Source organism: Colobus angolensis, unplaced genomic scaffold (genome assembly GCF_000951035.1).
Source record: "Colobus angolensis palliatus isolate OR3802 unplaced genomic scaffold, Cang.pa_1.0 Scaffold613, whole genome shotgun sequence".
Taxonomy (NCBI): domain Eukaryota; kingdom Metazoa; phylum Chordata; class Mammalia; order Primates; family Cercopithecidae; genus Colobus; species Colobus angolensis.
In genome coordinates, this window is record NW_012119744.1 from 491,667 (window position 1) to 507,033 (window position 15,367).

The 15,367-nt window shown below is 34.4% G+C and overlaps 1 protein-coding gene across 2 annotated transcripts in view; it reads right to left on the reverse strand.

Moving 5' to 3' along the window:
- Positions 1-15,367, reverse strand: part of ADGRB3 (adhesion G protein-coupled receptor B3) — a 748,566-nt gene that overhangs the window by 399,167 nt on the left and 334,032 nt on the right. For both annotated transcript variants that reach the window (XM_011963584.1, XM_011963583.1), the window contains one exon: positions 4,765-4,959. In XM_011963584.1, coding sequence (XP_011818974.1) covers positions 4,765-4,959 — 195 coding nt within the window. The remainder of the gene's footprint in view (positions 1-4,764; positions 4,960-15,367) is intronic.

A 15,367-nucleotide genomic window follows, 5' to 3' on the forward strand; every position in this document is an offset into this window, starting at 1 on the left:
CTTACTATGTGTCAAGTAATTAATAAATATTATGTATGGACTCATATATTTCTGAGCCTCAACTTATACCTGGAAAATAGATAGCAGTTAACCTTCTGATTAAATATTTATATTTCTGAATTCACCTATGTGTTACAATTTATTTGTAACATTGAAACTAAAATGCGTAGCACCATCATAGCCAACGGTGGATATGTACAAAGGTAAAAATTTTGAGTTGGCCAATGTGCATGTATCTAGCTGAGGTCTAACATGATGATGCTCTTTTTGTTTTAACCCTTATCTTATAACCAAGTATCCATTTCAGATCTTTTTACTGCTACATGTTTCATACTTTTGGGGCTTTTTTATGTTGTTGATTTCACTGCTTAAAACGAGCCCAGAATGGTGTTGAAGTAGTATCTAGTGATCTTAAGCACAACAAAAGTATGCTATACTTTACATAGAAAATAAGTATGTTAGATAAACCTTCTTTAGGCATGAGATAAAGTGCTGTCAGCTATGAGTCCAATGTTAGTGCATCAACAACATACATTAAACAAGGTGCATTTTAAGTGAAACACACATAAAACAAAGTCATTTTGATTGGTTGATGAAAATGTTGTGACCAGATTCTCAAAGGAACTTAATCCTGTATTTCCCTTTGGAGCAATGGTTCAGTATTTGTTAATTCAGAGTTTGCTGTAATGTTATAGACAACACCTATCACAAATAATGAATTGACTATTATCTCTTCTTTATTTCTTTTTTTTACAGAAACTAAGAAATAAGGTAGACAAAGATTAAGTAACGTGCCTGAAGATACCAAGATAGTTGGACAGGATGAAATTTGATTTTAAATATGTCTGATTAAATTTTATCAAGTCTTAAAGTTTCTGGAGCAAGCAGTGCAAACTCAATCCTCTATTGATAGAATAAGACTGAGAATGAATTATTTCAGTGGTCAAAAAAAAGTAAATGAACAAGTTTTCTTTTTCTTTTTTTTTTCTCTGAATTAGATATTCAGAGTATTTTTCTAATATTTTGTGAAATAATGTAAGTTCCTCAAACATTATTTGTTTATATGATAATAAATGGATTTAGTTATTCATTTATTGTATCAACAAATATTTGAGTGTCTACATGCTTCAAGTACCAGAGTAAGCCCTAGGGACAAAATAATCTCTCAACAACCTTAAAAGATATTGCTGAAGGCAGACCTAGCAACAATAATTATGATGTTGTGTATGAAAGTGCTATAGTACGGATGTTTACAAGATTTCAAAAGTCCACAGAAGTAGAAAAAATCTAACCTGCCTGGGATTGGGTGAGAAGACTTTTGAGAACAATAACAACAAAAACGACCTTTAAGCCAGATCTTAAAGAAACATATGTCAGATTAGAAAAGGGAGAGCTATAACACATAGCTTTAATGAATTGTCTTGGAGTTATGGCAGTCCAAAGGTTTGGAAAACAATATGCTTGAAGGGAAAAGTTTTTGAAATATGTTCTAGTAGTTTTCTAAAATAAAATTATTACTGTGGTTTATCATTCCAAAACATATAAGCACATTTTCATTGTATGAGGTTTTTATAATTTTAACATCTCATAAATCAGGATGGGACTTAAAATGAAAGGCAGATTAGTATTGTCACAGGTATACACACAGCAGCTTTTCTTACTTACAGGGCATAAAATCACGGTGTATATTATAGTTAATATTGTCCAAACCAGGATAAAATATAGTTTTATACTCGTATCCAAAGATGGGTACTTTCAGGAAAGAATAAGATCTTAGAGGGAGCTTCACCTTATGACTCAGTGGCTGACCAGGCAAAGCCTCTGCAGCCACCTTTTTAGGGAACAGCTGCATATGCTGCATTCACTTCTCCTCTTAGAGATCTGGTGAGTGACTAGTTGAAAATAGTGATAACATCATAAATTACTTTCTTTGTTTCTTCCCTTTTCCTGATCTATTTCAGTTTTGGCATCAACAATAAATAATGGGTATCATATATATGCTTTGATATGGACTTAATCATAATATGCAACAGCTGCCAAAGAGTTAAATGGCTACATGCAGACAGAGTAATGAATGAAGGGAAACAGCTTTGCTGGTAGTTAACCTATGTTCCTTATGGAAGTAATCGTGCCCATTTTAAAGGAATTTGGTGTTAATTTAGTAATGTGATAGTTTTGGGATTCAGCCATGCATTTTTCTGTGAAATAAATAGCAGTGATACTTTTTTACTTTGATAAGTTCTAATTATCTTCACTGGATAATCACGACGGAATAAGGAAAAGCTAAACACTTTTTTGGTTTAAGAAAAATGTAGGGGTTATAGATGTTGCTGCTTCTTTTCTCCATTGTCAATGACAGCAAATTATTGCTCTTAGTAAAAGAGGACATTAACTCCAAGAACTTAAACTGCAGTGGCCCATGTGATTGTAATGCTGTCCCTCAGTAAGGTGAACAATCTGGAAAAAGATTAACTTCACAATTTTATTAATTTCTTAAGGTGAATACACTGTTCTGATTTGTGAAGTTGTCAAGTTTCATGTTAAAGTAATGAAAGAAGATAACTGTACTAATGTTAAAAAATAGATTTGTTGTGAATTCATTTAGGGGATGATAACAATAATAACTTACATAGTTTGAAATTTTAAGAGTAAACATATAATTCTATGGATTTGTTAGTTAAAATACTTACATAGATCTCTCACATCCTGAATTACTATTATCGAACAGAGATAGATAATATAAAAACAAATACAAGAACAAAGTTTCTTAGTGGTATTTAGAAACCCTGCTGAATTAATTTTTTTATGAACAAGTTTCCCCCATAGGCCAAAAAGTAAGTTACCTTTTAGAAATAAGAATGATAATTAAAAACAGGAGTCATTTTAACCAAAGGACCTCATGTGTTGGGAGGAATCAGAAAGACTTATCAGAGTTGAGCTAGAATTATGACAGGCAGATATGGAAGAGGAAGGAATTGAAGATGAGGAGGGCATTTCAGATCCCCCAAAAGACACCAGTAAAGTTAACGACATAGAAAAATGCAGCTGACATTTGTGAGGCAATGACGAGGACACCAATGTGCTTAGGACTTTGTGTATACTTCCTTTGATGAAGTGGGATGGAAAGAGAGAAACCTATTTCTGACTACACTAAAATGAAACAAGATAATTAGCCAAATTGCTCTATTTAATCAAACCAGCTAATGTCCATGACTAAGCAACAGGTTAATAGAATTGTTCATTGAATTTATGTACACAAATAAGTAGCTCAGTCAAAATATTTCTAAATATAATCTGGTCATCTTAATTTCTTGAACTTCCACACATAAAAATTTTGAAGTCCTACACTTCTGAAAGTTAGAGATTCTTTCATGGAGTACTTTGCCTAATGTTTCAACTGTGAACAGAGTTTATGACAATTTTTTTGAAATCACAACCTGTATTTTGTGTCAGAGACTTTAAATGCTATTTTTAATGTACATATTAATAGAAGCATTTCAGAACTACAGGGAAAAGTACTTGGTTATTTTATTAACATTTTAAACTTAGGAAAAAGCCTGTTCCATCTTTGTAAGAGAAAAAGCATCTTTGAAATGCTCAAATGATAGTAATCTTCCATCCACTCCAGGAAATGTACTTTTACAATTACAATTTTAAATACGGACAATGGGGATATAATATAGAATTCAGCACCAATAATTCTCATAGTAGTTTCTTTCAGCAGTATATGCATATGATTTTAGCAATATATGTACCCCTATACAAATTAGGGTGTCAGTAATATTTATGAATGATTCCACAATTCCAAAAGCCTTCTTTTCCTCTTTCCCTCAATAGCTAATTAAAACAAAACAAAACAAAAAAATCCCGTATTTTCCAAGTGAAATACAAATAAACTTACAAATTTAGAGTAGGCTGAAGGAACACAATACCTAATCTGGGAGTTTTGCCAAACCTTTATTTTAATGAACTTTATGCAGAGCTACAGTAAGAACATTATGCTGAAAATGCAGAAATCAACTCAACATTCTTTGTAGGAGGACCTTTTAATCTACAGCATAAAAAGAGTTAATCTGAAATGCAAACTGTATTTGCATTAAAGATGCTTTGCTTGCCATTCAATAAGCTTTGTTTTAATGGCAAAGGCAATACTCACTTTGGGCAAGTACTTAAACTTCATTGTGGAAATAAATGACATTGTTCTAAAAGTCTTCCAAGACAAGAAAAATATGCTTGAGAAGTTACTGAATTTCTCATTTTCTTAGCTAGAACAATTTTCTATTTGCCTTATATTTTTAGGGAATAGTTTGATAAAATTAAATATGTTTCCCCCCACTAATAGCAAAACCCTAAACAATCTTTCAACTATTTTTTTTTGCATGTTATAGTTAATGTATTTTCATTATGCTTAATGCACTTTTAATAGTCTCCTATGGCAAGATGGTATATTAAATGTGGGAATAAAAGATCCATGATACCTCCTTGAATTTTCTACAGTGCCTTTTATCTGGGGGCTCAAAGCACTTCACGCATGTTCTCATTCAGTATCTCCTTGAGGTATAATATATGCATTTTATGGGCGAGGACACTGAGGTGGAGAATGACTAAGGGAATTGAGGTCATTTCCAGAGCTCACACTAAGCACCACCTGGATGAGCATTCTCTCCCTCCAGCCTGCCTCCAAGATGGCTGCATTGGCTTCATGGGACCAAACACTGATTGCATCTCCACTAGCCTTTTCCTTCATGAACTTGTCTCCCTTACCTGGACACCATCAGATGCAGGGATGTAACTTGCCCTTTTAAATGTGTCTGTCACATTTCTCAGGATCTCCACAGACATCAGAAGATCGCCTGCATAGAAATTTTTTCTCTGAGTTAAATCCAATAATGTCTTGGTCACTTGGGACATTCCATCACCTGCCAGCATTCGCTGTCCCTTAGCAAGGTGCTCTTTAATCTGTGATGGTCAAAAGAACAGAGCAAATATCAGAATCTTCATTACCATTTATCTGAATAACTTCATCAGACAACTTTATTTAAAATTGCTCAGTCAACTTAAAATAGCCTTGCAATGCTTGGGAGGATTTGAAAACTGTAAATTGTGTGTATCCCATACTCAGATGGATAAACATTCAGCATGCAAGAATTAATGAATGTATACTTTTCGTCAGGCTTGACAAACTTGCCATTTCTAGTTAGAACACACAATTCAACACATTTGGGAAAATGTGTATTAATTTAGGTTCTTAATAGGAGTAAAAATCAAAAATACTTTAGCATGTGGTAAACATGGGGGACTGTTTAGTAAGGTGTGATCAGAGATGGGAGATTATAAACACTTCAAAAATAGCCATTTTTACTTACAAGCTGAGCTTATTAACTTTTGCCTTGCCTCTTAAAATGAACACATCTTTATAGAGCAGCAAAGAAAGTTATTAGCAGTACAATTTTACTTAAAATATCTTTAAACTTTGGAGATTTACTATGACATGATTGAAAACCAGATTGCTTTAGCTTTATTAAAATAAAAAAAAAAACAGCAAAAACAATTAAAAACTCTCTGCTGGGTCTTCAGCAACAGAATGAACTATTAAAATGCACAGCTTAAACTAGTTTGATGGCCAGAGAAATGTGCTGCCAATTCTTACATTTGTTTGTTGTACAATTCAAGGGAGGAAAAAGATCTTAAAATGCGAAAGAATAGTAAGGTAAGAGAGGGTAAAGAAAGAGCAAGAATCCATTATACTTTTACTTGTTTACTGAAAGTTTAATCTGTACCTTTTCTTTGCTAAATTTGTTATAAAATTAACTAAAAAAAATCATGAAATAATAACGAACAGGTCAGAGAAACATTAAAGTACATTAATTGTAACTATCAATTTCCCATCAAGAACTGTGCCAACAAATCTTTTAAAGTAGGGCAATCAATCTGAACTAATCAAAAAAGTATACATTTTCTAAGTATTATATTTCAAAAAGTGTTGAAATCTCAGATATTTTCCTTTTCTTTTTCTGTAAAGATGTCTAAAACAATTTTGGTAAAATAAAATTTTCAGAGACATACTTTATTTCCATTGTGTTATGCTAAAAGTCATAACATATTTAGGTACTTTACTTTTCCCTATTTTCTTCTTTCATTTCCTTTCATCTCTCTTTGGTAGCTGCCATCAACCGTGGACTAAAACCCAAATGATTGACACAGCATCAGTAATCCAGCTCTTGCCCATCTCTATAGTGTCAATGCTAATTGCTTGGTAATGGAGTGGTATTCACGTATTTATTCATGAAAGAGACACAGCACTGGGCAATAAGAAGGACATGAACCCTCAAAGTAGAAGCCAGCTGGTTTCTACTTTGTACCAGGCTGTACCACCAGGCTGAACTCCAGTCCTGCTTCTAAACTACTGGTAATTATTTGTAATTTTCTGTTCAGGTCATGTGTTTCATGACTTCACATTTTTGCAATAGATATCCTACCCTCTTTTCTTCCATGGTCTCTTGTTTAAAAACCACTCATATTTAGTTCTTGTTCTTCTAAATAACTAAACAGAGTTAATCAAAGCCTTCTCTTGTTATCTCTTATACAGACATGACTTTTATCACAGAGAATGGTAATTATTTGCTTAAATATTTTTCTGTCCCAATAGTCTTTCTGACACTTGAGGGTAGGCTCCCTGCCTTATTCACAGTCTTAGCAAACAGCATAGCAAAATTTTGTTGCAGTGAATTCAGTTGTTATGCCCTAAGTACACCTTTGTGGTACAATACAGTGGAATGGGCTTTAGAGCCAGGGGTGCCTAAGTTTGTGTTTCAACTTTGCAGCTTATTATTCATGTAAGTGAGTTCATTGGAGACTCAGTTTACCATGACTCCTCTAAGATTTGAAAAATGGATCTATATATTAAAAATGTTTTAAAAGTCATTTTCTTAACACAATTAAACCCACACAAGCCTAAGATAATTAGCAGAAGCTAGAGCATACAGGAAAGCATATTGCTCTCCTACGGTCTGTGTGCCCTACATGCTCTAGTTCCTGTGGATTTCTTCCCCCTTCCCCGCCATTTGCTGTGCTTTAGTCGCACTTGTCTTTTTGCTCTTCCTCAATAACATTAGGTACATGCATATCTCAGGGCCCTTGTCTTGCTTTTTTTTTCTTTTTTTTTTTTTTTTGCGGGAGTGGGGGCAGGGCCGGTGTGGGTGGTGGGGACCTTGAATAGTCTTTCCACAAGCATTCATATGCTTTTTGTCACCTTCTCAGCAAGGTCTTACCTGACTTCCTAACTAAAATGGAATCCTTGTCATTCTCAATCATCTCATCAGACTTCATCGTGCTCAACCTTACCTGCCATTGTGCCATCTATGTCTTGGTTTATTCATTTTTCTGCCTGTGCCATTAAGATATTAATGTAAGCTTTCTGAAGGAGGAGGTTTTGTTTATTATTTTATTTCCATTATCTAGAAGTTTATTCAATATACTGAATGAATGAGTTAAAGGAATGAATGGGTTAATGAATCAACTTCCATCTACGCTTACATTGTTAGGTCATAGGATTCAGTTAGGCACACTTGAAAGACCTAACTCACTCATGGACATAGTCCATAGGAAACACTGGTAACAAATAGCATGAGACAAACACACTACGTAACTTAAAGACGTAGTGCTGCTTCTGAGCTGAAAAAGGTCTGGTGCTCTAGCTGCACTTGTCCTTTTGCTCTTCCTCAATGACATTAGGTACAGGCATGTCTCAGGATATACATGAAGTATGAGGAAGGTTTTGAAGAGAAATGAAGCTAATAGAGTCTAACCTAAAAAAAGTCATAAAATTCAGTCCTCAGTTTTGCACTGGCAATGCAAATCACAGCTGTGATAATCAAAGCTGCAGAAGATTAAATTGTTCTCCATTAGGAATAGAATGCAGCAATGGTTGCCACGGTAAATAATTAATGTCTGACTGCCTCAAATCGGCCCTTTCTCTATTATTTTAGCAACCCATACCTGTGCCTGTGAGGGATTTAACCTGTACAGATCTAATGTATGCTTCTCCTCAAACAAAAACATCACAACATAGAATTGAATCTTGAGGAATAAAACATTTAGACATGCTTTCTTTTTGCATTAAAAATAGTTACAGAAGGCACTGGATGGTTCAACGAATATGAAAGCCAATTTGTCACGTCTGGGTCAGCATCAAATCTGGCCCAAGTCAGTAGTAAATTAACGTCATTGCCATCTGACAGCTGCTTAGAAGGCTTAAGTAGAATGAGTTGTTGTCAGTCCAGCTCTTAGCAAACAGGTGCCCAGATGACAACACCAGCTCTAACAATTGACACTGATTAGCATCCTTCCTGGCATTGTCGGTGAAAAGCACTCGGGACAAATACCTTGTAATATTTTCACACAGTGGTGAGACTATTCATTGCCTTTATACAGGGTATAAAGAATGTTTGAATAAGATACGTTTCTGTCCAGAATGTATTTAGTTGAAAGACAATTTCCTAGTTCTTGATCTTCTATCCACAACACATACATACTGTGAAGAGCTCTTTTTTTTTTTTTTTCCTTATGTCTACCCTTTCACCACCTATTTCCTAGAATGACATGTCCAAGTTTATCCACCAGATTGTTTTCCATTTTTTCTTTCTGGATTATGAAGTTGACAATCAATGGATTTGCTCATCTTACCTCCTCTCTCTTGCAAACCCTCCTTTATTTGCATTCTACTTCTCCTCCTTTGTTGTTGTCTCTATGGTTTAATTATAGGGTTATTCCTAAGATTTTGAATCCCATCCAATCCCTTCTTCAATATTTCTCTCTCAAAAAAAAAATGGCCTGATATCATATGTCTTATTTAAATACCAACTTCTCTTATTGCTACTTCCTTTCAACTACTGTCTTCTCCCCAGTTCTCTTCAAAATCAATATCAGAGGTACAAAATTTGGTTTGAGCCCAACAACTTGTTAAGTTGTAAATTAAAATTTCCAATTACCTACAAAGTATGCTTTCTGGAAATCTTGCTAGTATGTCATGTTTGTGCAGCAGTTGTAATCATAAAACCTAGATTTAAATTGTGGTTCTACTACGTATTACAAAGAACCACTGGAAAAATTATTTAAATCTCTCCTAGGATGATTTATATGTAAAAAGGAGAAAATAATCACATTGTTATTATGATGGGTTAATATGAAAATAGAGGTTAAAGGTGGACATTCAATGACTGTTTCTTCTCCTAAATTCAAGATCCAGTTTCTCTAATACTAGCTTATGCAGTGTTTCTCTGCTCCATCCTTTTCCTATAGACACGAGATAGATCCTAGTATAGGTCTTCAGTACTTAACTTCCAGAAGGTTAATTCTTTCTTCAACTGAATCTAATTGGTTATTTACTCTATTCATTAATTTCAATGGCAATATTTTACTTATAGAAGTTCTGTTTAAAGTTTTTCATATTCTTTAATTATTTAACTGTGATTTCTGTTCTTTCACATCTTAATGATTTTAAACAATATATTATAGTTTTTAAAATATTTTCTATTCTTTTAAATTTCTTGTTTTGCTAAGTCTCTTGATTCCTGCATTTGCTGATTCTTCCTCATGATGTTTTGCTTCGTGATATTTATAATTATTGTAAACTTATATTCAGTGGGATATATTTATCTTTTGGGAGCCCCAAGTGCCTGATTTGTGAAACAGTTGTTAGAGATGCTTTTGAGTGCATTTCTCTGGGAGTGGAACCTTCAGGCAGTTCATTGGTCCTGAATCAATTTATGCAAATTTTCATGTTAATTCCATCTGTTCTTGGTTCAGACTAGGAGTTTCCATTTCTGAAAGGCAATTTATTTCTTCTTCTCCAAGAAACTCCGTATGAATTACAAATTTCTTAGACATATTGCAGGCCTGAGAATGCATAAGATTTTTCTACTTCATGAGGCTGGAGCAGCAATACAGTGCTGGGTCATTGATAGAGGCTTGGAAGGGCATCACTGCTTGTGTGAGAAGTGTTGTTAGCATCCTCATGAAGGCTTTAGGACCTCAGCTCCTAGCACCCAGGGCTTATGTATGATCTAACATTCCAATAGCTTTTTCCTATAGTTCTGGCTTTGATATCCTCCTGCGTTAATTTCCAATACCACAGGGTTCCTAGGTCTTTCTTTTGAGAGAAGCTATAAATCAATATTTGAAAATATATACTTCCTACAGTTTATGCAGAAGTCATTATGATCTATAATGGTCAGCTTGGTTCACCCCACTGCTTTATTATGACTACTACAGGTACCCTAGTAACAATCTGTTTAAACTTCTCACCATTTCTCCCTGCAATAATCCTGGATTCTGTCTTTGCTCCCTGACTCATGCTATTCTATTACTTTAAATGCTCTCCGAAAATCCGCTCCTTAAATTGTTCTCTCTCTTTTCTCCTTCGTGAATTCTTTTCGGATAACTGCAATCATGATATGATCTCTATTTTCAGGCTCACAGAAGTAATCTTGCGTATCTTATATCACTACAGTGTTTGTCCTGTTATCTTATCCATTCCACTAGAACATAAACTCCTAAAGAGCCTGTAGTTTCTTCTTCATCTTTGTTTCCCCTATAATCTCTAAAATACTATGTGGCACACAAAAGTACCTGTTCAAAGGGCTTGCTGAATTGAACTAAAACTACAGGAGGATTTTATTTTACTTTCAGCAACTATAATCCACAAATGTTGGCAAGGTAAAAGCAGTAGTCCATAATTATTCAAAACAAAGAAATACGTAATAATTGGAGAACTTTTACATTTCCTGACAGAATTGTCTTGTAAACTATATCCAATTAATATAAGTAGGCAAATGAATTCAGAAATTTTAGAAATCTACAGTTATATACTTGGTACCTTTAGAAAATAATAACAACAATAATATATCATTCTGACTATATAGCAAACATGAGAATACATGTTTTAAAGGGGTACCTCACTTGAGCTTTAAAACAATCCTTGGAGGTGCCATAATGATTCACATTTACAGATGAAGGAGTGGAGACTTAGTAAGGTTAACTGCATTCTCCAGAATTGCATAGCTCCTAAGTAGTGACTATGGAGATTTGAGCCCAGGCAGTCTGATCTGTAGTCCATGTGCTTAGCTAATACTATATGCTTCACTCAGGTTTTATATGGTGCTTTCATTAGAAATTGTCAAAATGCTTATTTTGACAATATTTAAGTGTGTTCATATGTTTAATATGTTCAGAATATTTAAAAATCATTATCAACCACGTTTGTGTTAAGGAGAAATTCAATATTTTTCATATGAAGAAACAAAAGACATGAAGCAACTCACTGGACTCTTGAGGTATTGAAAATTATTTGAGTAGTAGTTGTTATTTTGGAATATAATGTGTAAGCATTTCTAAAGCCATTTACCAATGCCTATAGAAGATTTTGTAGGTAGATTTACTCAAGTAGAGGTTGAATAAAAACCTAAGGATATCTTAAAGACTCCATTTCCTTTGGGTAGCGTGTTTTGATTACTGTAATTTAATCATGGAAATAATTCAGAAAGGTTTTTTTTTAATTTTCATATTTCCTTTTAAAATTATAATTATCAGCAATTACGCTCGCTCACATTGCAACACTGTGAGCATTATTGCTCCAAAGAACAAGCCTTAAAAGTTTCTGTGTCATTCATATTTACTACTATTGAGAAGATCAACAGTGAAGGGGGAAAAATGAGTCTAAAAATAGTTACTCTTCAGAGTTCTAGACTAAGCCTCCTTGTTCTTTATACAGAAAGATGTGGAGAGGGTCACGGTTTAAAGAGTAGGTGTTCTTATTCTTCTCTTTTCAAGCCTCCCACTGCCAGCCACAGTTGCCGCTATTGTGTGAATCTTAAAAAAAGGTTTATCATAGTTGCTCTGTGCAAATGACACATTTCAAACATCATATATTTATATATTATTTTCAGCATCAACTCCTACAGTCCATCTGTAAGGTGTATTAAAGGCTTTCACAGTTCTAAGTGGCTCCAATTAAAAGATAATTATACATAGAGCTTTTTCATAAAGCAACAATCTAACTATACATCTTTTAATTTTGTTCATAATCTGTCATTTCCTAAGACTAAAGTCACTCATTGGACAATGGTATTTGATTATTTACAAATCTACCCGAAGTCTTCACGAAATATAGAGATTATTCTATATGAAAAAGAAGATATACCCTTAGTTCTGGTAAAAGAATATTTCTTAAGTTTCCCTATGTTTGATATGAAGAGTTTGTGTTCATCTCAGGGTTGCCCTAAAGTGAAAAGATCAAGTCTGAAAATAAAATCATTGTCTGGAGACAATATGATAGGGCAGATTTGGTCCAGAATTTCACTGCATAAATCATGTATGTATCACACAGAACTCAGAATTGTGGGTTGAACAGCATTTGGCCAAAAGTGCTTTGGATATCCCAGTTTCTTGTCTGAGGAATCTCTGAAGTAAGAGATTGGACGGCATGGATTTGAGAACTGTAAATTATTGTTATGGGAATGAATAGAGCCATGGAGAAAACTGAGTCTGGTATTTACTGTTCATATTTTCCTGTAAAACCTGAAGTTTCCAAAATAAGAATGAGAGCATAGTAAATTTGCCTACCCAATATAAACAATGGATAGCTTTAATTTCAGAGTTTTTGGCTAGAATTTGACAAAACTGCAATCCTGAGCAAAGGACATATGCAGGTGAGACTTGTTGTCTAAACATCAAACAAATCTAGATGTTCTCATAAATATTTTGAGCCAGCAGATGGAACTAGAGCATGCTCTATGAGCTTAAAACAGTATAGTGGCCACAGACTGGCGCCCAAGCTTTTAGGAACCTTCCCCAATCTGAAGCAGAGCACTAAGTAACATGATGTTTCTCTATGGGTTTCTCAATTCTATTTCCATTACTTGACTCTTCTGGTTCTAGGGATTGTATATCAGTCAGAACAGCATAGATTATGCTGTGCTAACTATTTCAAAATCTCAGTACCTGAAAGCAACAAACAAATATTTATCACACTGCATACGCAACCCACATCATCAGGGAGGCTCTGTTTATTATAGTCCTTCAAGGGCTTGAGATGATGGAGGATAAAAGACCTTGCAATGGCAATGAATGACACTCACAGGCCTGACATGGCAATGGTCACCTCCATGCACAACCAACTGACCAGAACTAGCCACACAGGTACCTAACATCAAGGGGGTGAGGAAGTACAATCCTCCCATATGCCCAGAAAAGGAAAATCAGGTATCATCTAATATGATATGTTTTGTGATGGTATGATGCCAACTAATTGTCATTTTACTTCTTTGCCTCTCTCTAGTGCCAATGGATTCATTCATCAAAATATCAACGCTGGATAAAACCTACCACAGTGCTTCTCAAACTTTAATGTGCAGTGAATTACAAAGAGCACTTTTCAAAGTTGCTGATTCTGATAAAGTAGGTCTGGGGCAGAGTCTGAGATGCTACATTTCTAACAAGCTCTCAGGTGCTGCTGATACCTCTGGTCCTCAGAAAACATTCTGAATAGCAAGGCTTTAACAAATGCCTTCCCTGCACCTGCATACAAGTAGCTCAACTTTGTTGCAGAAAAATCATAACCAAACTGACAGCTATACTCTAAATTCTGTATTTCAGACTTCAGGTTGTATGCAATGCAGCCTGCTAATCCTATTATATTTCTCTAATGGGCTTATTTTCAACCTTCTGGAAATTACTGTTTTATATCTTTTCATCTCTCTTGAAAAGACACATATTTCCTCCTAAATCCTCACTCTTAGCTAATGATCCTGCCTCATACTAAATGGAGAAAAAAGAATCCATCAGATGAAAACCCCATAATCTCTCCCACACAAAACCCACTAAGCTCTTTTCACTGTATTCATCTTTCCCATCTGCTTTCCTCTGGTTATAATGGAGAAAGTATCTTTTCTCCTACCAAAATCAATTTTTTGACATTTGCTATAGCTAACATTTCTTTTTGCCTTGTTGGGTTTTCTTGAATTTTTCATGTTTCTCTTCTAAATTTTTACTGGATAATTTCTTTTAACATATAAAAAATGTTATAATATTTCTCATTTAAAACAAAACAAAATAATACAAAACCCTTTTTTGGCCTTACATATCCTCCTAACTACTACCCTATTCTTCTGCTCTCATTCATTATCAAAATTTAGAAAGGGATGAATACACAACCTTTTTTACTTCCTAATCTCCTGTTCTTTGTGTTGATGACTTCCAAAATTATTTCCTGTCCAGAAATTAGAATCTGAGTTTCCGACTCCCATATCCAATTACATTCTCCAGATTTAATAGAAACAACCTTTGACAACCCCCAACCTGATCTGTCCCAAATTATTTCTTGTGGTCCTGCCTTCCCTGCCTCAGAAAAATGACATTATAACCAGCCAAATGTGATTACTAACCTTAATAAAGGACACCATCATTTCTTGTCTGGATTACTGCAGCAGGTTTCAAAGCTTCCAGTCCTGCCACCCTATGGTCTATCCTCCATAGAAACCTCATATGACCCTCTTTAATTAGATTTCATCAAACCATCCCTCTTCTCAATGCATTGCCATTGCACTTATTATTAAATCCAAACTCCTAGCAAAGGCCTTAAGGCACAGCTCTCCAGTCTCATCTCATGATACTCTCTTCCTGCTTACTACCTCTGGCCAGTAGATCTGTTTGCTTTCTTAAAGACCTCAAGGTATTTCCGTGTGTCATTTTCACTACATGGAATGTGCTGTCATTTCCTGACATAGTCATTCTCTCCACCCTTTACATGTTCATCTCATGCATTCATCTCATCTTTCAGGTCACAGTATTAAATGTTATTTCTAAGAAGAAATAGAGAGACCTCATTGTTTGTTTATTTGTTTGGTTTTTATTTGAAGTCGTTTCTAAACATTATTCTGTATGTTGGCACCCTGCTAATTTCCTTTAACATATAAAAATTTGAAGTTATTTTTAATCTCATCTCCTGTCTATTTATATTTATATTGAATTTATTGTGTATTACATTCAAGTTGCTTCCCCAGGTCTTTGAGCTCTATTTGGCACATAGTTAAAGGTCAATGATTATTTGTATAATGAATTAATGGGTAGATGAATGGATAAATGATTGAATAACACAGTATAGTTTCTTTTGTAATTTTTTTTCCCATTGGTATTAGTCTGAATATACTTCTCTATATAATTATATTTGATTACCATTATACCATACAATTATATATACTATATATATATATAATATACTATACAATTATATTCCATTCTATAAATAAGTTTCACTTCAAAAAGTTTTAGACAAGATCGGGCCCACTCAGTGTTGTATGGCTGTAGACAC